We start from the raw sequence: 25,351 nt of genomic DNA, 5'->3' as shown, positions 1-25,351 counted from the left end.
TTTTTTTTTTTTTTTTTTTTTTTTTTTTTTTTTTTTTTTTTTTTTTTTTTTTAGTTGTTGACGAACACAATACTTTTGTTTATTTTTATGTGGTGCTGAGGATTGAACCCAGGGCCTCACACATTCAAGGCAGGTGCTCTGCCACTGAGCCGCAGCCCCAGCCCCGAAAATCCTACATTTTTTCCTAAATCCACTTTATATTTATGGAAAAATCTAATGTCTGTTCATGAGATTGTGTTTTATTTATTTTAATTTGTGGTTGAAGTCCCCTCAACCCAAAATTAAAAGGTATTAAATTGTATATTGAGTGAGCCCCATTTGCACTGAATGTTTTTTCCCAACTGATCAACATAGTCATTTTCTTAAAAGAAAACCTCTAGAGTTCAAATGCTTTCTCTCTCTTATGAGTCTTCATTTATTCCTTTAATAACTCTGTATTCATTTTTATAACAGTAAATATTTCTTTTCAGATTTTTTAAATTTTATTTTATTTTCAAGAGCCAGGTCTTCCTGTCTCTTTCTTTGCCTCAGCTGTCCTGAAATCCTAGGCTGTTTTTCTAGATTGAGCTAAGGCAGAATGATTTCAAGGTTGAGGCCAGCCTCAGAAACTTAGTCCCAAAATAAAAAATGAAAACGGCTGAGGATATGGCCCAGCCTGGGTTCAATCCCCAATACAAAACAAAGTGCCCTGGGTTCAGTCCCCAATACAGAAACAAAATGCATGCAAACATTATTCAGAAACCTTTTCTAGGAGATAGTTATCAAGAACTGCTATGATAATAGCTGTCCTAATGAGTCTCAGTCTCTGTTTAGGGAGTAATCGATAAAGTATAAATTAATGTTCCATAATTCACATTACAATGCACATGTAATTATTTTGAGATGAGGCAAACCCTATGCATTTAATTTACAGCTGTAATTAAGTAAACTCATTTGATACTAATTAGGTAAGCCTAAAAGGATCATAGGTTTGTGTATTTTAATTATCAAAGTACAATCAGCAACTAATTTCCAAAAAGCTTTCTTATCTTGAGCTCAACACTGATCTTTGTCCACACTGCAATTTTATCTTCTTTGACTTTCAATAAATTAAAATGCATTGTGAATTGTGGTAAACCTACTTGGTGAGTTGGTATAATTACCAACTGAAAAAAATGGATTTAAGAATACAGAAGTTGGAAAAACTGTCCTGGAGAAATTAAAGCATTTCCAAATAAACAAAAGCAAAAGGAATTCTTTACTAATAGACCTGTCCTACAAGAAATGCTGAAGGAAGTGCCTCAAGCTAAAATGAAAGAATGCTAGACAGTAACAAAAGTCATACAAAAAAAAATAATTTCAGCATAGGTAACTACACAGGTAATTAATTACTGTTTTATAACTTCTCTTTTATTTCATACATGACTTAAAATTCAAATATATAAAACAATATTTATATGTTAATGGGCATGCACATTTTAAGATGTAATTTATAACAACATAAGGGGTTGTGTAGGAGCAGATTTTTTTATACTGTCCAAGCTAAGTTGGTATCAGTTCAAATTAGATTGGTATAAATTTAGGATGTTAATTATAATCCCCATGGTAAACAGTAAGAAAACCCTAAGAAATACAGAAGTTTTCTTTATTTTGTTAGAATAATATATAAAATTAGATTACTAGAAAATATACTTTATTGCTAGCTTAGAAGCCTTTAAATTCTACTGTCAGTCAGTATTTATCGGAGAGCCTAGTATAACAGACTTCCTGCTAGGTTTCACAATTATCCCATTTCTATCCATTAAATTTTTAAGTGTATCATCAATAAAAAAGAGTTATCTGTTGTCTAGAATGACTGCTGTCTTGGAATATGCTAGGTAAAATGTCTACATTTTCAGCCATAGTTATGCTCTAAAATATGTGAAAGCTTGTGCCCATGACTTTCCTGGAAGGTCTAAAAGATGTCTCCATGCTTTTAAAACCAAGATACCTGATTGTAAGGAATAGAAGACACCTGTACGTTGCTACAAATGTTCCTTCACTCTTGGAGTGTGCCCTTAACTTAAAGAGAATGTGAACCTTACCTCAGACATTTGAATTCTAGGCTTTTCAGTTGAGCTAATCAGAACATGAGGATTTTTCCCTTACTTATGAGCAGTGACTAAAATAGAAAGTAATGGTTAAAGCTTACATTGTGCTTTACAGCTCACATAGAACATTTACTCATATTATCTACAGTGAGTTATTAAAATAGATGAATAAATTGATATCTGGGCTGTGAAGCAGTTATTCCTTTTTTGTTTGTTTGTTTGTTTGTTTCTTTAGGATACTACCAGAACAGCTTGTTAGTACATTAAAAATAGAGGCTTTTTTTTTTTCTTTGTGGCATTACTTTGGTTTTTCCAAGAATTAACTAGCATGGCACAATTTTTTTCTGTCCAGATGTAACCAATGACAAGACTTCACATACCACACAATTAATGACAGAAGCCTTGCAGTACTGACTGTGATAGCTTGGCCAGTTTGTATATGGTTTCTGAGTCATCTGAGGAAGAAGAAATAGTATTGTGGTATGTGAACAGGCCAAGTCTAGCAGAGCCATTTACATAAAGTATAAATAGTATCCTCTGAAGCTGTATGACATAGTGTTCCTAAATTTAATTATCTCCCATCTTCCTCCAGTCTCAGAAACTAAGATACTGCTTGTTTCATCTGAGGAAAAAACTTATTAGTTCAGCATCCTAACAAAGTGTTAAGACTTGACATCTAGCTGGGTGTGGTGGCACAGGTCTGTAATCGCAGCAACTCTGAAGCTTGAAGCAGGAAGATCACAAGTTCGAGGCCAACCTTGGCAACTTAACAATACCCTGTCTTAAAGTGAAATTTTAAGAAAAGGCTGGGGATGTAGCTCAGTGATGTAGCACTTGCCTACCAGGCACAAGGTCCTGGGTTCAACACTAGTACCACAATCAATCAATGAATAAATAAATAGTAGACATTTAGAATGATACTTGGAGAAGGAAATGGAAGCCCCAGCCAGGAATAATAATCCAGTCCTGAGAGGAATAGCCAGCAATTGGCACAGTAGTCCTGGGGTTTTTTTTTTTGTTTTGTTTTGTTTGTTTGTTTGTTTGTTTGTTTGTTTTTTAATAGAATTGTCCATTCTTCTTAATCAGATAGACATTGGCAAGCCTAAACTATGGAGGATCTGTCTGGTGGCATCCCATACATAAGAGGAGAAATATTTCCCTCTCCCTTAACATTTTTTTTAAAAAGACTCTTGAGTGAAATGAAGAAAGCAGATGAAAAATCCCAGAAAGGATATCCTACTCTTGTTTGGAAAATTGCTCCTGTCAGCTAGGTTTTAACCCAAAAAGGAAATCTTAGGGGTTTTATTGGACATCTAGATTTTAGTTTCTCTGCTCTTTTCTGCCTGAATATATCCTCATACCGCAAATCTACTTTTTTTCTGTTTTTATCATTGTGGATGAAAGGTACTTATCTACAGGATCAATGATATATTGGTGATAAATATTTCATGACTAGATCTCAGGAAAAAGAGCCTAGATTGGTAGCAGTTGTGTCATGATATAAACACTCCCAGGTCAGCTGATTTCAAGCTGCCAATGTGACATCACTTAGATTTGAGAAGATCTTTATGTGTGCAAATCTGTTCGTATTAGCCAATATGAGCAGGCTTCTCACACTACTGGACAGTTACAAGAAATGGATGCCTAATATTAGGAGCAACATGAATGAAGCTCAGAAACATTATTCTTTTGAAAAATGTATGTAGGTAAGCTAAACATAAAGGAGAAAATACTGATTCAAATTAAAAACAGGCAATATTTTTAAAAATATTTTTAGTTGTAGTTGGACACAATACCTTTTCTGTTTATTTATTTTATGTGGTGCTGAGGATCGAACCCAGTGTCTCACATGAGCAAGGCAGGCACTCTGTCGCTGAGCTACAGCCCCAGCTCTAAAACAGACAATATTAATTTAAAGTGATAAAATAAGAATGGCACTTTTTGGGGATTTATTTTGTTTTATGAGGAGTTTGGCTATAAAGGGACATAAAATAATTTTCTGAGTTTATGAAACTATAACATCATCCAATAGAACTTTCTGCACTGCTGGACGTGTCCTATGTCTTCAGTAACCAACTAGCCACATATAACTATTGAACACTTAAATGAGAGTAGGGCAATCAAGGAACTGGGTTTTTATTTTTTTTATTAGTTCTAATCAGTTATATGTGACAATAGAAATCTCTTTAATTCATTGTACACAAATGGAGCAGTATTTTTCACTTCTCAGGTTGTACATGAAGTAGATTCACACCATTCGTGCAATCATACATGTACTTAGGGTAATGATGTCCATCTTATTCCACCATCTTTCTTACCTTGTTCCCTCCCACCTCGGGTTCTTAAATTTTACTTTATACCAATGAATTTAGATTTAAATAGCCACAGACTAGTGGCTGTTCTATTCATTTTGTTCTGTAGCTTGATAGACACGTGCACTTGACAAAACTTATCAAACTGTTCACTTAAGATTTGTGCATTTTGTAGTATGTAAATTAAACCTCAATAAAAATTAAGATAAATAGGAAGAATTAGTTGTAACCACTTAAAACAATAGCAAGAACTTTAGTAATGAGAACAGAGAAAGAAACAACCATCCCCTCTAGAGAAACAGGCCTGATCTCTAGAGCCATATGACAACAGATTTAAGAATGTCTAGGGGCTGGGGTTGTGGCTCAGCGGTAAAGTGCCCACCTAGCACGTATGAGGCACTGGGTTCAATCCTCAGCACCACATAAAAATAAATATATAAGTAAAGGTATTGTGTCTAACTACAACTAAAAAATAAATATTAAAAAAAAAAAGAATGTCTATATGGCAGCCCATGGTGGCTCACGCCTGAATTCCCAGTAACTCAGGAGACTGTGGCAAGAGAATATAGCTCTCTTTTCATCGTGGAGTCTTCTATTTCAAAAATTTCCAAATGAACTCATTTGGGAGAATTGAATGGGTGACAAATAAGGAATGGTGATCTATTTTTCAGCAGATATAACAAAGGAATCTAGTTTCTATTCATTCATGAGACAGAAATATTAAGCAGCATCAATGTAACAATTATATTTTTAGTCTCTGCTTAGGAAAAATTTTAAAAATAGCAATTTAAAGGTAAAAGAGTCATAAAGATGGAACCCAGTCAGTAGTATGCTGGTATGGATTTAACAACCAGCTCATAGGAACCAAGCACTGGTTTGTTGTGTTTTTTTATTTTTATAGTGTAAATACTCCCAACTTGATGTATCATGTCAACCTATGAAGACAAGGGCACTGAATGATGAATTGGGAACAGAATTGCATGATCAACTCACATAGGCGTATATGAGTCCATTCGCTAAACTGCTTCCACCAATTTCTGTCATTAAGAGACTGCATTTTCTTGGTTTTAGCTTAATTCTATTAATTAGTCTTTTCCAGAACTGAATCTTTGTCCAAAGACTTTATTGAACCTCAGCTATGTCTGGCAAGGCAGTAGCTCAACTGTAGAATCTTTCACAAAGGAAAAATATGAGTAAGACCTTATACTATTTGTGCAACTTTTTAAAAACCTGATGCTAAAGCTTCTGTTTGTAAGAAATGGTGAAGAGTAAGCCAAGTTTTAAAATCATGTAAAATGTTGTACTTAAGAGGCTGTTGTGTGCTTGGTTCTTTTTACAGGTAATGAACCATACGTTTACACATTTTAATCTACTTTTAAGTGCAAGAAAGATTGTCAACTGACTCTGTAAAGAAAAGTGTTCTGTTTAAATTGGATAAAAGGATTGTTCTCCAGCATTATAGCTGTGCTGCAAGTAGACAGGAGATCTGAGAATCAGATTTGGTTTATTGGACAATAAATACTACCCATAACTTTTATCAGTTTGATTGTCAAGATTATATCCATTGAATTGACTCCTTGCTTTGGGGAATTTGAATTTCATTGTACAGTATAGAATATATAAAATAAGTTTTTTCTTTCAATATAAATCTATGAAATTATCTTGCAGAATTATCATCTCTGCAAACCTGATTGCACTAAACATCAGTAATATTTTAGCAATACTTTCTTGCTATAAGATTTATTCTCACCTGAAAAAAAGGAGCCACTGATCTCCTTGTATCTAAAGCAACTTTTCCTTTGTAAACTTTGTAAATATTTCCCCTGCCATCAGCAGTTCAAACAGGAATCATACAGATGAAAGTCCATGATTAAAAGTAGTGACATTAATCAATTCTTTAAGAATATAAAACAACTTTGTGTATATCCACTTTCAAACTCCTGGCTGAAGGAGATACATGATTTTAAGATACATTTTTGGATACCAATAATGTCCTTTATGCTACTATGGTAATAATTAGGACCAGACCACCAAATATTAAGAAAACCATGGATGTCTAATCTCTCAGGTTTTTTTTTAATAAGTATAAAGCCTTGGTCTGAATTACCTAATAAATGCTTTTTCTTATTCTCTCAGCCCTAAAAGTCCCTGGTTTCTTTATAAGGAAGGATGGCATACATATAGATGTTAGTCATATTTACATGGCATCCTGTGAACCCTACCTGTGACACTAGGATTCATTTGATTGTCCTGGTTTGATTCAATCCAAGCATTAATTCAAAGTTCCCACATCAGAGCCTACTTTCTCTGTTGGTGAAGAATACTGGGAATTGAATCCAGGGGGGTTCTACTACCAAGCTGCATCCCCTAACCTATTCATTCATTCATTCATTCATTCATTTTTGTGGAAGGTCTCCCTAATTTGTGAGACTAGCCTTGAACTTGTGGTCCTCCTGCCTCAGACCACAAATAACTGGAATTACTGGCACGCACCACTATGCCTGACCAAAGCTCACTATCTTTAGGACCTAAACACAGATTCATTGAGTCATAAACACATACTCATTTCTGAATGATGAAAGTAGCTTATGTGAAGATACTAGTCTAATCATATTTTCAGTATTTCTTAAGATTGTATTCATAGATCAGGAAAGATTTAAGATCAGGGAAGGTTTCAGGGATCATTTGTACAATATTGAATTTATCCACTATCAAAATAGTACTCTGCCTTCTGAATTTCAAGCAGTTCATGATTTTTTTAATGCAAGAATCTGAAATGCTAGATCAAATCCTAATAACTCTAAAAGACAGAAGACCTTAGTTTGCTTGCTATACACTAAGTCAGAGAAATGATATAGTGATATACTTCTTATTCAAGATCAGTCAGAAAATTTATTTTTAATTCATAGTGTATAAGTAATCACTCTGTAACAAATGTAAATTGAGCTCCTACTATGTACTATGTATAGTACCAAGGGCTGGGAATAAGATTAAGTTATGATTTCAACTCACAAGGAACTCGTAATTTAGTCAAGAAGATACTTATAAGTAAGGAACTACAAATATGATATTTCATAAAAGTATGTGAAGATTACAGTGATTGTATAAAAGAGGAAGTAATCAATTCTCCTTGGAGGTCAGGGACTCCACTCCAAGAGGACATGCCTTATCTGGGATTTGAAATTAAGAATGAAAGACAAGCAGAGCAGTAAATTTTTATGTGGGAAATAAAATTTTGGCAAATTAAAATTGCTGCTTCTGAAACCAAGGTTTTGACTATGTGGATCACTTGACTGTGCATCCCTGTTTGCAATAAAGTCTCAGTTTCTTTTTATTTTCTTTTAATTTTCTGCACATTAGAGACATTAGGGAAATTATAAGTCTGATCAAACAGCAACCATAGGTCAGAGAGTGGCAAGAGATGATGTTTGAACAAGAGGCTGAGTTTATATCCTGGAGTTAGGACTTCATTCAACAGAGAACCACTAAAGGGTTTGTAATAGGGAAATAAAATGATCAAATTTGTATTCATGAAATAACCCTGTTCATGAACAAATATTTACTAACCATCTGTAATGGCTGGCATAGATCTGGATGCCTGGGATCATCAGACAAAATATTGCCTTTTCTATAGACCCTCTTACCTGGACAGCCACATTTTGTGCCATGAGCCCTTCTAGCTCCTTCTCTGGGCAGAGCTGTTTAAATCAGGGTTAGGAACTCACCAGAGTTAGTCCATAAGTAGCCAGTGTCCTATACCTAAGTCAGCAGAGGAAACCAATGCTTAGGGATAAGAGAATAGAGTAGGGACATATAAAGAAACAGAGAATGAATAGGTTGAAATGAACTGCTTTACAGTAAGAGTCAAGTGATATACTTCATTTAGTGAACCTAGTAAAAATATCAGAAACCTCTTAAAGAAACAAAAGTACACACCAGGGAAATGTAGGGGAGTGATATTAGCCAACTTATATTGTGTGCATGTATATGAATATGTAACAAGTCTCATCATTATGTACAACTATAATGCATTACTAAAAATGTGGAAAGGGGGGGTATACACCAGCAAAGGGAATGAGATTTCAGAATAGTAATTCCACCTATCATTGTTTTCTTGATTATTTTTCTTTGGTGAGGAGATACATTTTTTTATTTTTTTAATTTATTTATTTATTTATTTTTTGATACAGAGGAATGAAACCAGGAGCACCTAACCACCGAGCTACAGCCTCAGCCCTATTTGGTTTTTTGTTTTATTTTGTTTTGTTTTATTTTGAGACAGAGTCTCACTAAATTGCTGAGGCTCACCTCCAACTTCTCATCCTCCTGCGTTAGCCTCTCGAATCTCAGGGATTACAGGCATGCACCTCCAAACCAGGCTTGGAAAACTGTTTTTATACTCAAAATAAACACTCATTTGTTTTCTTTTATGTCTGTGTTTGGCACTACAAAATTTAACTGCATTAGCTTGAAACATTGGTAAAAAATTAGAAGAAAACATGAATAAATTAAAAGACTTTATTACAAACAATGATGTATATAGTCAGATAGTCCCCACAGTTAAAACCATGCTTTCAGAAGAAGTTATTTTAGCTGGGCACCGTTGTGCACACTTGTAATCTCAGTGGCTCAGGAGGATGAGGCAGGAGAATCAAAGCCAGCCTCAACAAGTTAGTTAAGACCCTGTCTCGAAATAAGAAGAGCTAGGGATGTGGCTCAGTGGTTAAGTTCCCCTAGGTTTAATCCGTGGTACTTTTAAAAAAAGAAGAAGAAGAAGAAATAGGAACTTTGAATAAGACCTGAATTCCCTATATTTAAAAGCCTCATCTTTAGATGAATATATACTTGTCCATTTACCATAAAAAGGTTTTAGAATGTTAACTGAGTGTCAGCTTTTCCTCTAAGTGCTTTACATGTATTAACTAATTTAATGTTCTCCTAACCCATGAGTGCTATTATTGTTCTTTTTTTAAACCTCAGGAAACTGAGGCATATAGAGTTTAAATTGGTTACCAGAGAGTAAATGGCAAAGCTGAAATATGAACCCACACCGCCTGGCTCACACTTAACCACAATGTAATGCTGCTTCTATTCTCTATGGAGTATTTATCAACTTAATTTTGTTAAATTTAGTTATCAGGACCAGGCTTAAGGGAATTTAAATGTCAGTTAACTGCTGTGTAATGCTTAATCAAAGTCTGTTTATATCACAATTACAAAAATGGTAGCAATATTGTTTGAATGGCAGTGTTGAAATCACATTTTCCTATCTCCCTCTCATTCATTTTGTCCCAAAGTCCTGCTTTTGTCATGAGACTCTAGGCAGATGACAAACCCAATGAGCCTCCTTGTCATCGTTTATAAAATCAAGTTAATAATACCAAACTCATGAGATTGCCATGAAAATTGCATGAGGTAAAGTATTAAAGACTTGGGCTGGGGATGTGGCTCAAGTGGTAGCGTGCTCGCCTGGTATGCGTGCGGCCCAGGTTTGATCCTCAGCACCACATACAAACAAAGATGTTGTGTCTGCCGATAACTAAAAAATAAATATTAAAAAATTCTCTCTCTCTCTCTCTCTCTCTCTCAAAAAAAAAAAAGTATTAAAGACTTGGTGAAGGACATTTTATTCAAGCAACTAAAGTTGCATTCCATCTCCTGATGCATCAAATTCAAACTTCTGTCTGGCTTTCGAACTCTGCCTAGAAAAGGCTAGACTCCTCCCACCTTGTTTTATTTCTTATCTTGTTAGACATCTAAATTTCCTCTGTTTCTCCTAGAACATATACAACTTCCTTTTCCTATCTTCACCATTATCCACATCATTAAGAGCTAGCTTAAGCTGAGCATGGTGGCACACACCAGTAATCCTAGCAACTCAGAAGACTGAGGTAGAAGGATCACAAAGTTGAGGCCAGACAGAACAATTTAGTGAGACCTTGTCTCAAAATAAAAAGTAAAAGGGCTGGGATGTAGCTCAATGGTAGAGTACCCCTGGATTCAACTATCTCCAATTAATTAAACTCATTGTTCCCCCCCTCCTTTGAATTGATGTTGTAGTTCTAAAAGGTACTACATTGATACTTTACAGATTCTATGGCATATGCCAGATTTGTCTTGATTCTAAGACAGATCATGTCTTAATATTTCTCCTATATTTTATCTTCCCCAGATGACCTAACAGTATAAAGAATTCATGACTGTTGTTCAACAAATACTTATTGCCTAATGGAAGAAAATACATTCCTAAGAATGCCTCATAAAATACTACAAGGTTTTATATTTGACAAGGTATTTTTATAACATTGTTAATAATCCATGTAATAGCCACATAAAATAAGTACAGCGAGTATTGTCTTTATTTTATTTTATTTTTTTACAATATTCTGTGTTTATTTATTTTTATGTGGTGCTGAGGATTGAACTCAGGGCATCACGTGTGCTAGGTGAGCCCTCTACCACTGAGCCACAACCCCAGCCCCTGTCTTTATTTTTTAAGTAATAAAATTGTGTTTAAGTTACATTGTGACTTGCCCAAAGTTTCTTGGTAAATAACATCATTGACTCCACCCCCAACCTCTGCCATTCCAATCCATTCTACCAGAATAATCATTTTTAAAATCAAAGATGGGGCTGTGTCACTCCCTTGTTTAAAACCTTCCCATGGTTTCCCATTTTACCTAGAATGAAATTTCACAACACCTCCACATGCACTACACTCTATAGTTTCAGTAACCTTCATCTTAAATGGGCTTAGCTCACCAAACTTATTAGTCCATGGCCTCTGGACTTCAGTGTTTTACTCCTGGATCTTCATATGACTTGTTCCTTCTTGCCATTGAAGTCTCAACTCCAACTATCACCTCCTCAGTAAGCAAGTAGCAACTGTGTAAATTTATTCTCTTCCCCTGACACACTTCATCACATCCTCCTGTTTCTTTCTGTTAATATCTCAAATTAGTTAGGCACAGTGACACATGTCTGTAATTCCAGCTACTCTGGAGGCTGAGGGAGGAGGACTACAAGTTGGAGGCCCACCCCAGCAACTTAGTGTGTCTGTCTCTCAAAAAAAAAAAAAAAAGGGTAAAGTATCCCTGGGCTCAATCCTCAGTACTGCAAAACAAAATGAAACAAAAACTCAAATTTTTTTGTCACTTATATATTGCCTATCCCCATTAGAATGTAGCATTTATAAAAAGCTGGGGTTGTTTGTTTGTTTGGTTGATTGGTTGGTTTTTTTGCCAGACCTGGTGGTACACACCTATAATCCCGGCGGCTCGAAAGACTGAAGCAGGAGGATCGAAGGTTTGAAGCCAGCCTCATCAATTTAGCAAGGCCCTAAGTAACTTAGTGAGACCCTATCTCAAAATTAAAAGGGGGGAAGCTGGGAATGTGTCTCAGTGGTTAAGCACTCCTGGGTTCAATCCCTGGTACCAAAAAAAAAAGATGGGGCTTTGTGTGCACTATTCGCATCTGTATTCCCAATTCCTAATAGAGTACCTACCACAGGATAGGCTCTTAATAAATATTTATTGAATAAAGTAGCTAAGCTAAAATCACACTGGAGTCTTGGGCTTTTGGCTCTTAATCCTGTGTACTTCCCATGATTTCAGTTAGCCTGCTGTTCATGAAAACACTTAAACCTTTGGAACTACAATAAGAATTGATATTCAGGATAGGATTCTCTATCATCAAAGAAAATTTTCATTCAGTTCAATAAACTAAGCTAATTAAAGCAAGCATGTCATGGTATATTATTATATTAATACATTTAGAAAGATTTCTAGCTAAAATGACTTTCTGCTTTTTCTTTAGTTAACCAGAAAATTAAATTAACCCAGAGCTCTTCATTCCCCAAAAGTCCTTGTTAATTAGGATTGTTCTATAAATGTCTATTATTAGCAGAGTTTGTCATCTGTTTCACTACCCTGTTTATTAGGGCAGTCTGAGCAGGGTGTCTTTGTTCATATCCTGGTGTGTGTGTCCTGGTGAAAAGAAAACACTTCCTGGATTTTTGTTATTCTTTGACACAGGCATATTTCATGCTATTAGTATAACAACTCAGTTTCCTTGTATCATTTCCTTGTGTAAAATAGGAATTATATTATTGACTATTAAGTACAATAATTAAATTTAAGGTCTATTTAAAAGCTTTAATACTTTGCAACATCATTTGTGGTAATAGAAGACTAAAATAACTTTAAAGTACATCAGTAAAAGACTGGTTAAGTAAATTGTAGTATAGCCACATAATGAACTATTTTGCAGCCCTAAAACATAATGAGGACATTCTGTATTACCAGTATAGAAAGTTCTGCTCGTGAAAAAAAAAAAATATATATATATATATGGTTCAAAGCAGCCTGGATGATATGATACCTTTTTTTAAAACAGCTTTAATGAGATATCATTCAAATATACAATTCATTCATTTAAAGTATATAATATAGTGGTTTTCAGTAAGTTCACAAAGTTGTTCAGTCATCACCTTAATCAACTTTAGAACATTTTCATCACCCAACATAGAAACTCAATAGCCTTTAGTAGTCATTCCCAGTTTCTCACACACACAAAAACCCTCCTTAATCTTTCCTCTCAACATTCCAGCCACAGGCAATAATTTACCTACATTCTATCTCTATATATTTGCCTACTCTGAACATTTTTTTCCCATTGCTGTTCTGTTCTGTCCTATGACATCAATTTTTTTTAAATTCCTCATATGAATGAGATCATGTGGTATTTGTCTCTCTTGCCTGACTCATTTCACTTAGTACATATGCTTAGTTTCATCCAGGTTGTCACAAGTGACTGGATCTTTTTTCTTTTTATGACTGAATAGTATTCTATTGTGTATATATACTACATTTTATTTATCCACTCAACCATCAGTGGATACTTAGGTTGATTCCAGGTCTTGCAGTAAACATGGAAGTATAAATATCTCTTCAAAATTCTGATTTCAGCCAAGCGTGGTGGTGCACGCCTGTAATCCCAATGACTGGGGAGGCTGAGGCAAGAAGATTGTGAGTTCAAAGCCAGCCTTAGCAATGACGAGGCACTAAGCAACTCAATGAGACCTTGTCTCTAAATAAAATACAAAATAGGGCTGGGGATGTGGGTCAGTTGTCAAATGCCCCTGAGTTTATTCCCCAGGATCGAAAAACAAGAAATCTGATTTCATTTCCTTTGGAGATATACCTAGTAGAAAGATTATTGGATCATCACATGGTAGTTCTAGTTTTAATGTTTTGAGAATCTTTCCTACTATTTTCCATAATGAGTATACTAATTATACATTAGTATAGTTATAATATATATTGTATAATGGTTGACTTTTCTCCACATTCTCAGCAACACTTATTATCTTTGTCTTTTTGATAATAGCCATTCTAACAGGTACGAGGTGATATCTTGTGGTTTATTTTTGTTGTTATTATTGTTGTTGATGTTGTCTTGAGGTTTTGTTTTGTTTGTTTTAAATGGGGGATTGAACCCAGGGACACGTAACCACTGAACCACATCCCTAGCCCTTCTTATAAGCCCTTCTTAGCCCTTTTTATTTTGAGGCAGGGTCTTGACTAAATTGTGGTTTTTGATTTGCTATTCCCTACTCATTAGTGGGGTTGAAATTTTTGCTTTTACCTATTGGCCATTTGTATGTCTTCTTTTGAGAGATTGCTTTCTTGCTTATTGCTTAAGTTTCTTATATATTTTGGATATTGACCACTTATCAGATGTATAGTGAGCAAATATTTTCTCCCATTCTGTTGGTTATCTTTGCTCTGTTAATTGTTCACTTTGCTGTGCAAAAGTTTTTTAGTTGGTTGTAATCCCATGTGTCTATTTTTGTTTTTATTACCTATGCTTTTAAAGTCTTACCAAAAAAATCATTGCCAGGCCAATATTGTGGTCATTTTACTTTGTGGTGTCAGGTGATACCTTTTTTGTTTAAAACAAACCAGGGGGTTGGGGCTGGGGATGTGGCTCAAGCGGTAGCGCACTTGCCTGGCATGCGTGCGGCCCGGTTTCGACCCTCAGCACCACATACAAACAAAGATGTTGTGTCCGCCGATAACTAAAAAAATAAATATTAAAATTCTCTCTCTCTAAAAAAAAAAAAACCAGGGTGGAGTACAGGGGAATACTAAATTTTAAAAAAATGCCTATTAAACTAGGACAATTAGGAAAATTGGAATATGGACTTCAGATTAAATAAAATTAAAATGTTTTCTAAATTTATTAACTATATCCTGGTTACCTCTCACAGAATCTTTGTTCTTATAAAAATACTGACACATTAAGGAATAAAATGCATAATATATGCAACTTATGCTCAAAATATTTGGAAGAATAACCATATGTGTATATCAGAAGAATGATAAAGCAGTTGTGGCAAAATGTTAAAAACTGGTAAATCTGGGTTCATGTTGTATGAGAATTGCCCATATTTTTCTTAGAATTTTTTCTGTTATTTCCAAGTAAGAAGTTAAAAACACACAAGCAAACAAAAACATTAATACCGTGGAAATTTCCTTATTACACAGAATACTCAAGATATAAGAGCTTTTTGCAACAAAGCTAAAGTATTTTGGGTTTTGTCTCATTATACTTTGTACTTTCTGATGAAGCTTTCCCATCACTTTTTTCTTTTCTTTTGTATTGATCCTATTAGAAGCAATGGCAGAGGTAGTGAGTACTATTATACCTTAAGGTTGAAAAATACCTGCCTTTCAACCTGCTGTGGATCTTCTTCAGTTAAAACTTTCCTACAGTTTAGGGGTACATCAACAAAACAATGACAAACATGGTGTTTTAAAATACCTTGAATAAAGTTTTTAAGGATATTAATTATCATGAGAATGTGTATATACAATGCTAAACTTATGCAATTAATTTAGTGGAGTTAAGACTACAAAAACATTTGATATAATTGTTTGGCATTGAGTGACTGAATTGTTTTCGGCTAAATACTGTGGCATTTGCACAAAATTAACCGTCTCTGCTATAATTGACTTATTTATAGATGAATGAAGATGTTTTCATTCTAGTTAGACTAGCCTCATGTGATTAGGTGGTGAAGTTTGTGTCACAGTAAAGTGAAGAGTAAATTATTTATTTATATAAACTATATAGATCATGTCTGAAATTGAGCTAAGCTAAGTTTATTGTTTTGGATGAAGGTATCCTCAGAGTCTTATCTAATAATTAATGCCAAACAAGTCTGTTTGTTAGTGTAGTTTCCTGTCTGCTTGGAGAAGCTCATGATTTAGTAGTTTCATGGAAGTCTGGAAAATAGGAATAATAATTATTCCCAATCCTTTTCCTTCTTACTTTACAAAAAGTTTGGGAAGAATTGAGAAATAATTTGTATAACTTACCTTAAACTCTAAAGTAGAAGTACTTGAATAGAACTAACAGCTTCATTTTTCTATAATTAAGGCAGAAAGCTAGATTTTGCTGCTTGTTCCCACAGCTACCCCAGGCCCATTTCATACTTAAGAAAACTAGACTCCAGTGAGAGTTACATGAGTGAAGGTCTTGGGCTTCTTTGATTGAATAATGTGCGGGCCTCTAAGTGTGTCTTCACATTTAGTGAACAGTACTTCAGAGGTTAATACAACAAATTGTCTAGAATGACTATGAAATAGGTCATACTGGTCAATACTGTTCAGTTTTTTAATAGCTCAGTAAATGAGTTTAGATCACTACATTTGAAAAAATTAGAAAGTACCTAAAATATAATTGAATTCAAATATCATTAAACATTGTTTAATCCTCCTTCCATGACTCAGAACACATTTCAGGACCTTACAGATTTTCAGGATCATTATTTTAAAAGGAGTTTTTATAGTACTCTAAAATAATAATAATAATAATAAGAGGCTGTGTCTGTACTGAATTTATAACATGTCTTTTACATATGTAATATCCTTATATACTTATTTGCACTAAGAAATATAACAGGTACAAAGTAATTCTACCTTGTATTTCAGGAAATTTAACTTCTTGTGACAACTAATGATAAGTATATCAATAGTCTACCCACATATCCAGAAAATAGGATATTAAAACTGCATTTATTTAGAATTTTCAGCAGTTTAGAGCAAAAGTTATGATTGGTTTTTGGTGGTGCTGGAACCAGAGTCATGGTTTTTTTTGAGGGGAGCACGGTATTGGTTTTTGTTTTCTTCTTTTTTTCTAGTATTGGGTATTAAACCCAAGGCCTCGTGCATGGTAGGCAATGGTAGGCAACCTACCTCAGTGGTAGTTCTACTATTGAGTAACATCCCCAGCCCAAAAGATATAATTCTTAAGAACAGAGTACAAAATAATTTCTTTCACTGCAACTTAGGATATTGTTTGTAAATAAAAATGTATTCCATCAAAAATGAATGACTTTCTAACAAGGAACTTTAGGAATTTTATCTAATTATAGTTACAGTTTATATGTAATTGTTTTTAAATCTTTAATCCAGTAACTAATTATTATATTAATTAAAATGTTTTATGGGCGTGTTATATTATTACATAATGTAACCTTATTACTAATAGTAATGGTGTCATTAACTTAGCTCACTTTACTTATTTAGTGCCTGTTTGTTCTGGGTTTATAGTTGTTACTTCCCTTTATAGTATGACTTGTACTTGGAGGTAATAAAACCAGATTTCTTTATAAATATTTATGGTACAGACCTTTTCCTAAATCAGACACTGCAGCACTTTCCCAATTATTTCTAATAAATCCTGCTTATATCTCTTTTTTTCTTTTCTTATATAGCCCTATGTATTGCATGCTCCCTAGAAAATTTAATCTTGTATATTTATGCCATAACTTCAAATTAATCAGACTCTTATTACTGCCACTTAGGCCCTAGTGTTAACAAAGTGTGAACAGTTCAGTTACTTAAGAGTTTAAGTAGATGCTTCTGGCGTAGTTTTCTTAGCATTTCTAGTCATATGGTACAAAGGGATAACTAAGTAAATGAGTCCTCTTCCTGAATATCAGTCTTTCCAGGAGGTCTTTTTTCATTAACGTATCTGCATTTGTCTCTTTTTTAAAGTATTCATTAGTAAGTAGCAAGTAGCAAAAGGCAGACAAAATATGCTTTTTATAATTCTTAAGAAGATTATGATGTCTCTTAAGTTCCCCCAGATCTCCTTTTACCTGCTCCTTGCTCTTAGTTGAAATTGGAGTTGGCAAGTGTTTAGCCATGTTTGTCTCCATAAGGGGTGCAAATTTGTGATTTCAGAAGTCCTAGTCCCCAATAAAAAATGCTGTCCAATAATTTGCAGATGTTCTCTGAGCCTGATTCCATTAGAAACAACTTCAAAACTGTCATCTATCAAGTTTAAAGTACTGTGTTAGGTTATTCTGTAGCCAAAACTACAATCACTGTCCCTTACTGTGCTAGGACAAAAGCCCATTGCACTGTCCCTTTTGTTATGTCCATGCATTCAGTGGCAGCTTTCCCTTTTGTTAGCTGACAGATAGTGACTCCTTCACAAAAAAGTAACCAGATTAGGTTGTTTGTCATAAACCAACTAAAATCAATAATGCTTGACATTGGCTTGAAATATTATAGCAAAATAATAGTAGTGTTTTTATTGTGCCATTGTGATTTTTCTGTAAAGAAGCATCCAAGACTCATTAATATGTTTTGGAAATTTATAGCTCTTTAACCATATCCAAGATTTCACTGCCAGGAGCACAGTCAGGCTTGAAACTTTATTAGAGAGCATGATCCAAGCCATGTAAACACTTTCTTTAGCTCATAATTTCTGTTCAGTCATTTGTATTGTCCAACAAGGTACTACTACCATTTACAATCATTCCCAAAAATGTGAACTACCTCGGTATAATTCTCACAGCATCTGTTTGCTAAAAATTAAAAAGCATTGCTTGCAGATAACTTTGAACCTTGGTACCCAAGTATGCAAGTACAGAATATAGAACTCATGGTCTTCTCATTTTCTTTGAATGATGGCTAAGAAAGGAGCGTCAAACTTTATTAGATGAGCTTATATATTGAATATTAGAAAAAGAAGTCAGTTTGCCTTTTTTTGGCTCTAATTGCAGAAAATGAAGTCACTGCTTTTGCTGTCTTGGATCAAGACCAGAAAGAAATTATTGACACCATTGGAGCTGGAGATGCATTTGTTGGAGGTACAGACTCATTTATTTTATATTTACTTCTAAGTTAAGCATTTTAACCCTTGTCTCTACCACATGGCCAAAATTTATTAATTTGCATAATTTAATTTCTTCTTTTAAATAGTTAACTCCTAATGTTCTTTCCATCTGCTACTATCATCATATTATGAGGAGATTGTATTACAGGAAGAATTTGTGTTTGGCAAAGATAATTTGCTATTATGCTTTACCCCAATCGTTTTCACAAGATTAATTGTATCTGTCAGAATATTGCATAAACAACTGCATGAAGTACAGTATATAGTATATTCATAGCCCTTCAGGCCTAAATGCTAACACATTATTGTTCTTTAAAACAAGTTGTGATGAATATTAAACATTATGCTAATGACTAAGGATGATGTCTTTGGATTATATCTTTTGGTTGTAACATCTGTTTCTAACACAATAGTGGATGTTTATTATACTAGAAAGAGTTAAAGGATTATCTCAGAATGGTAAAAAATTGGTTAAACCAGAAATCTTAGTCCAGAAACTTGTATACTCGTACCCCATGTGTATATTACTCAAGTACTTTAGATCTTTAACTTAGCAAGTAAATATTCTATGTCTTTGACATGCAGTAGGACACATAATATCTTAGTGGGCATTATAGATACAATGGTATCCTAATTAGCCACTATCTCTGTCCCAGGGGTTCTGGACTTTCTAGCCCTATAACAACAGATTATTTTATAGATACCTCACTAGTTGTAATGCTGCCAATACTTGGTAGGAATAATGTAGACTTTTTGAAGGAGAGAGAGGCTATCCTTACAATACTGATGTAGGAACAGCTAGCTATCGCACATTGTGGTTAGAGTGATAAATGAACTATATCAAAGCAATTGGAATTTTGGTTTTTCAGCCTTTTCATCCCATTTCACTTAACTAGCCTCATTATATTTATTATCAGTGTTCAGTTAGGCAAGTAAAAAGGAAAGAGACTGCGGAGCAAGGGTCGACACCTTTTTTGTAAACAGCTAGTCAGGCTTTGCAAGACTTTGTTATGTATTCTCATTTTGTTTATTTGCTTGTTTGCTTGTTTTTTTTTTTTGTTTGTTTGTTTGTTTTTGCATTTGATAACACTTTAAAAATGTAAAAACCTTTCTTAGATCTCCAGCTATACAAAAAAAGCAGGCCATGGGCCACATTTGGCCCACAGGCTACTGTTTGATGACCCCTGGGTTAGCATTGGCGCCTTCCTTGTTTTATTCATTTCTAACTGATGCAGTCTCCAAACACTGTATTTTACTACATAGTGTTGAAATGAGAATAGAGAAAGCATAAGGCAGGCTGAAACTAGCAAGTATCTCACTTGTAATACCTCAGTTAGTAGACATTTTTCTTGCTTTAAGCCCACTCTGATCAGTTCCCAGGATAATCAGATCCCAGATCCCAGAACACTAGATCATGCAATGAGATGAACACCCTATTAATTTATTGATGGTATACTTATGTTGGCCTTTCAGTATTCTGTGTGAGTCAAGCTATTCAGTAATAGCAATAGACAACCTTTACATTGTACCATACTAGCCAGTCATTTTACATGCATTGACTAATTTAATGTTTAGAAAGCTTCATGTGGTTGTTGGAAGGGGGGTGCGTGTTTTGTTTTGTGTGGTAGTGGGAATTGAATCCAGATCTCACACTTGTTAGGCAGGTACTCTACTGCTGAGCTACATCCCCATTCCTTTATTTTATTTTGAGTTTAGGTCTCACTGAGTTGCCCAGGCTGGCCTAGAATTTATAGTTCTCTTGATTTAGCCTCCCAAATGACTGGTATTATGGACATATGCCATTCCACCCAGCAAGGTAGATTATTTTTTAACCCTATTTTGCTGGTGAGAAACCGAGGCAGAGAGAGATTAACAAACATGCTTATAGTTTCATAACTAGAGAGTAGCCGAAGCAGGATCCAGACCCAGGCATTCTGGCTCTAGAGTCTGACTCCTGATAAAAGCTGGTTTTACCAAAGAGAATCTTCCTGTTATCTGCATAGATGACTTCATTTATTGAAAGGGGGCCTTTGTTATTTGATAAGATGGTGAGGACTCTAAGGTAAGTTTGTTGTGTAAAAGAAAGAAACCAGCTGGGCGCTGTAGCCTGTAATCCCAGCAGCTCGGGAGGCTGAGGCAGGAGGATCGCAAGTTCAAAGCCAGCCTCAGCAAAAAGCAAGGCACTAAGTAACTCAGTGAGACCCTATCTCTCTGTCTTTTTTTTTTTTCTTTTTAATATTTTTTTTTTAGTTGTAGTTGGACACAATACCCTTATTTTTTTTTATTTATTTTAATGTGGTGCTGAGGATCAAACCAAGCGCCTCACACGTTCTAGGCAAGCACTGAGTCACAACCCCAGCCTAAGACCCTGTCTCTAAATAAAACACAAAATAGGGCTAGGGATGTTAGTGGCAGAGTGCTCCTGAATTCAATCCCCGGTACCAAAAAAAAAGAAACAAAGAAACCAAAAGCATAGAAATGAAGGACTGTAGTCCCTGGTGAGAGTGAACCAAGAGCTATTTCCTATTCAGGAGAATCAACTACATGCAGAGATCCAGAAAACCAGATCATAGCTTGGTTAATCTGGAATCTGAATAAAGGAAGTTATATAAATCAACTGTTTAATAGCACTAGGCTAAGCTACCTGATGGAATCATCTTAAATAGAAATGGTCTTGTTAGTTGCAAATGCTGGAAATTCCCTTGATTAAAATCCCCCTCTCCCATCTCCACACCAGGGAGAGCCTTTCTACAGGGATTAGAAATTATAATCCTGCTGTTAAAACTTACTCCATCCTGGACAGATGGAGAGGCTCTGGCAACTTATACATTTACTAAGTAGTTTCTTTTTCTTTGCTTCATTGCCTGATTAACATATCTCCTTTCTGATTGACATATTCTATCTTTAGACAGATAATATATTCATCCTGTTACTTTCAAGTTTTGCTGGCCTAAGAGTATTTCTGTCTTTTGTGACTTGGCATATCTATATTCCAGTCTACTTTATGGTGATTTAACTCATCAAAGAACAATAATTTTCTTTTCATAAATCTCAAATTTTTAGATAAACCATCCTCCAGCTACTATGAGCTGATAGCATAATTCAGTTCAAGGGTGGTATGTGTTCCTTTTAGCCAGTTAAGAGATATACAATCCCTGACTTCATCATGGATTTTCATGTATAATTTTTAAATAAGTACACCAAGTATACATAAATTCGTAGTTCAATTTCAGGGGTTTAGTTACAGTGACAAATCCCTGTAGTCTTAACAAGCATACCTCCTTGTTCTATTAGGAGGTCTTAAGCACTTGGTAACCTTTGCTCTTTATTTGTCGCTGGCCAGCCCTGATGAAACTACTCTTTTCAGATTCTTTCTCAAAACCCCAAGTGCTAGGATTGTACCTTTTGAAATAGAGACAATTCTATAATCTCTAAGTATGATTTCCTAATTTCCCAGGTCAGGAGAAAATTTCTTCTGTTGAACTGCTGTGCTTTGTCACAGCAGGTCTGCCTTTTCATTTGGAACCTCTTTGTCACTGCCATAGTAACAAATGGAAACATTGAGAACATTTTGTGACAGGCATTGTCATTGTTCCCAGTGAAATCTCTTCCCCTCTATGTCTTCCCAGTAAATGAAACTGAGAAGAAAAATCATAACAAATAACATGAAAGGGGATCTAATCAATATGTTCCCACTGGGCTGTCAATACCAGCCTGTGTTAATTTAATACTATTTAGTCATTTATTTTATGGGAACTATAAGTATCTGAACTAGACCTACACATTATCTTTAGACTGAAAGTGAGTATACCTTTGACAGATTATTTCCAGACACAAGTATACTATTCTCAAGTAAAAGACTAGTGACCCCACCAAAGGACCAACATTCTTAGGATAAAACCTTTCATTAAGTATGGTCAATATAACAGATTAAAACTAATAAAATTTTTTTAAAGTATGGTCAAGAGCCACCTATAACTTAGAATATTTTATTTTGAGTGATAGTAAGGTAACCAGCTTCCTCTGGGTACCTTTGTTTTTAAAATTCTCATCACAGCCTTAGCAGGGGAAATGTATTATCCTAAAAAAGATTACCCATGATATGCAAAGGCCACTTAGCAATCACAATGTAAATAATTATCCTATTCCCCATATAATAAAATGGAGTATTAATTTCATTTCCTAGTTCATGTTTAGAAAAGGATTCGGGTTAAAAATTTTTGTTTGCAGAACAAGGATGCTGCTTCCTCTTCATGTAGTACCTGTCTATACTTTGGAGAGCTGCAGATTCTCTAATTATCTAAGTATATTCTATCCTTGCCATGTTTGTTTATTCCCAAACATTTGTGGCTTCCTCCCCAGTTCTTAATTGCTGCTTCATAGTGGTGAGCAAGGAAATAGTGCAGAATTCTTGTGACTTGTTCTTTTTTCTGTACCCATCCATTCATTTACTTTTCAACTCAGAAGACTAGAAAATAACTTGGTGGGTGTTCAGCCCGTTGTTTCTTACGCTTCTTCACTCAAAAATCAAAACCTTCCTAGGTATGACCCACTCTCTCTCTTAGGGATATGACCCACTCTCTCTTAGGGATATACTTGGTGGTGAGCAACCTGCCCACTGCTAAATATCCCTATAGCAATAATACCACCTTTCCTTCTTTCTACTCGAGTAGGACATCTTCTGTGTTTTATTGCTTAAACAAAAAATTGCCTTAAAATCAACAAAGGAAGTATGGAATTGACTTGGTTGTTAGGAACATGAAATATTCACCACAGATCAAGAATGCAAGGGAAGAGAAAAGATACTCACACCCTTACAAAACAGGATGCTTCATTACATGCTATATTAGTGTTATAAATCAAGAGACTTAGATAAGCCGAAGTTGGACCAGGACCCAATTCTAAGAACCCTGCTTACAATTATTTAAGCCTTCTGTAGTTAAAAGAGGTAAAGATTATTCTTCTGCAGCTGTGAGAGAGGAAGAGAGAAAAAGAGAGATCACTTTAGTTCATATGAAATATAAGATAATTTTAGGATAAAATCTGGAATTTCTCAGAAAACACATATTCCCTCAAAGATCTAATATCCTAGATGGCCTCCATCTAAAAGCAATTATAAATAGATAAGGGAATTCAAAAGTCTTTATCTTGTAGTTATTTTAGTAAGACAGAGATTGTCTGAATCATGGAGACCGTCAGACAATCAGACACTAAAAGTTCAAACATGAACCTTAGTTTTCCTGTTTATTTTTCTAAGAAAAAGATGTTGAACGTGAAGAGATTGCACTTAGTGGCAGAGACTCACAGGAATGTCATAAGTAAAATTTCTAAAGTTCATTTTCTTACACTTTTGACATGACAAAATATATATGTGGGGTTTCCTGACTTAGAATATTAGTGAGCCACTTCGAATTATTTTGAATCCTTTAGTGGATCCCAGCTGCTATTACATGGATCTAGTCAGTTTCACCTACTTTATCTGATTCATACAGTGTGTACTTGTTAGCTTTTTGTTTTGTTTTGTTAAATATTTATTTTTCAGTTGTAGTTGGACACAATACCTTTATTTTATTTGTTTTTATGTGGTGCTGAGGATCAAACCCAGCGCCTCGCACTTGCTAGGCGAGAACTCTACCGCTGAGCCACAACCCTTGTTAGCTTTTAATGCATAACTAACCACCTCCAAAACACTGATCTAAAGCAAAAATCCATTTTTTTGTTTGTTTTGTTTTTTGGTTCTGGCGATTGAACTTAGGGGCACATGACCACTGAATCACATCTCCAGCCCTCTTTTGTACTTCATTTAGAGAGAGGGTCTTACTGAGTTGCTTAGCCCCCTGCTTTTGTTGAGGATGAATTGAACTCCCTCCGATCCTCCTGTCTCAACCTCCTGATTATACACCTGCACCACTGCCCCCGGCCCATTTTTTTGGTTCTGTAAATCTGTCTTTCTGGTCTTAGAATTTTATAAGAGTAACTACTCAGCCCAAGATCACATTAAAAGCCAAGATTCAAACTCAACATTAACCCAGAAGTTTTACCCATAACCATTTTGCTGTACTACATTCCACAACTTTATCATCTTATCTTGCCCTCTAAGTGAGGAAAACTGGTCAAAGTGATTTTCTAAACACTGGTCTATGGACTGGTACCAGTCTGTTTTTATGAGTCAGTGTCAATATGAATGAAGGTAGAGGTAATTTAGTAAGCTCTCATAAAATTGAATGTATTCATCCTTAAATCTTGTCCTTTCTACTTTGGGGGAGTTAAATTATTCTCATTTGTTAATAATATTAGAAATAATGAAAGTTTTTAAATATTCTTACCTAGCATAATTAAAGTTTGATAAACTTAAGTTTATCCCTAAAATCTTTTGGGGAAAATTTCAGTGTTCTATAAAAATCCAAAAGGCTAAGACCTATCTATCAACTATATTTAGTTGTTAATTCTACAAAATTATTTGGCCAGGTTTTTGTGGTCCTAAAATAGAATAGTGATGGGGGCTGGGGTTGTGGCTCAGTGGTAGAGTGCTTGCCTCAAATGTGTGAGGCACTGGGTTGATTCTCAGCATCACATATAAATAAAACATAAAGGTCCATCAACAACTGAAATAAATAAAAATTTAGGGAAAAAAATTAGAATAGTGATGATATTCAAGTGTTAGATTTTGGGCTTACCTAATATTAGCCTATTTCTTCACAGAAACCTTCTAGATGATTTTTTCATAAGTGAATGTAAAAAGTCACAGAATAATAAGTATGATATGATGACATTTAT

The 25,351-nt window shown here is 34.8% G+C and overlaps 1 protein-coding gene across 8 annotated transcripts in view; it reads left to right on the top strand.

The window, feature by feature from the left end:
* The window catches only part of Adk (adenosine kinase), a 483,935-nt gene that overhangs the window by 430,108 nt on the left and 28,476 nt on the right, over positions 1–25,351 (top strand). For all 8 annotated transcript variants that reach the window (XM_048801839.1, XM_048801837.1, XM_048801842.1 and 5 more), the window contains one exon: positions 18,462–18,548. In XM_048801839.1, the coding sequence (XP_048657796.1) occupies positions 18,462–18,548 (87 nt within the window). The remainder of the gene's footprint in view (positions 1–18,461; positions 18,549–25,351) is intronic.

This window comes from Marmota marmota, unplaced genomic scaffold (genome assembly GCF_001458135.2).
Source record: "Marmota marmota marmota unplaced genomic scaffold, marMar, whole genome shotgun sequence".
Taxonomy (NCBI): Eukaryota; Metazoa; Chordata; class Mammalia; order Rodentia; family Sciuridae; genus Marmota; species Marmota marmota.
Note: the sequence above shows the minus strand (reverse complement) of the source record. Positions and strands in the feature narration are given on the sequence as shown.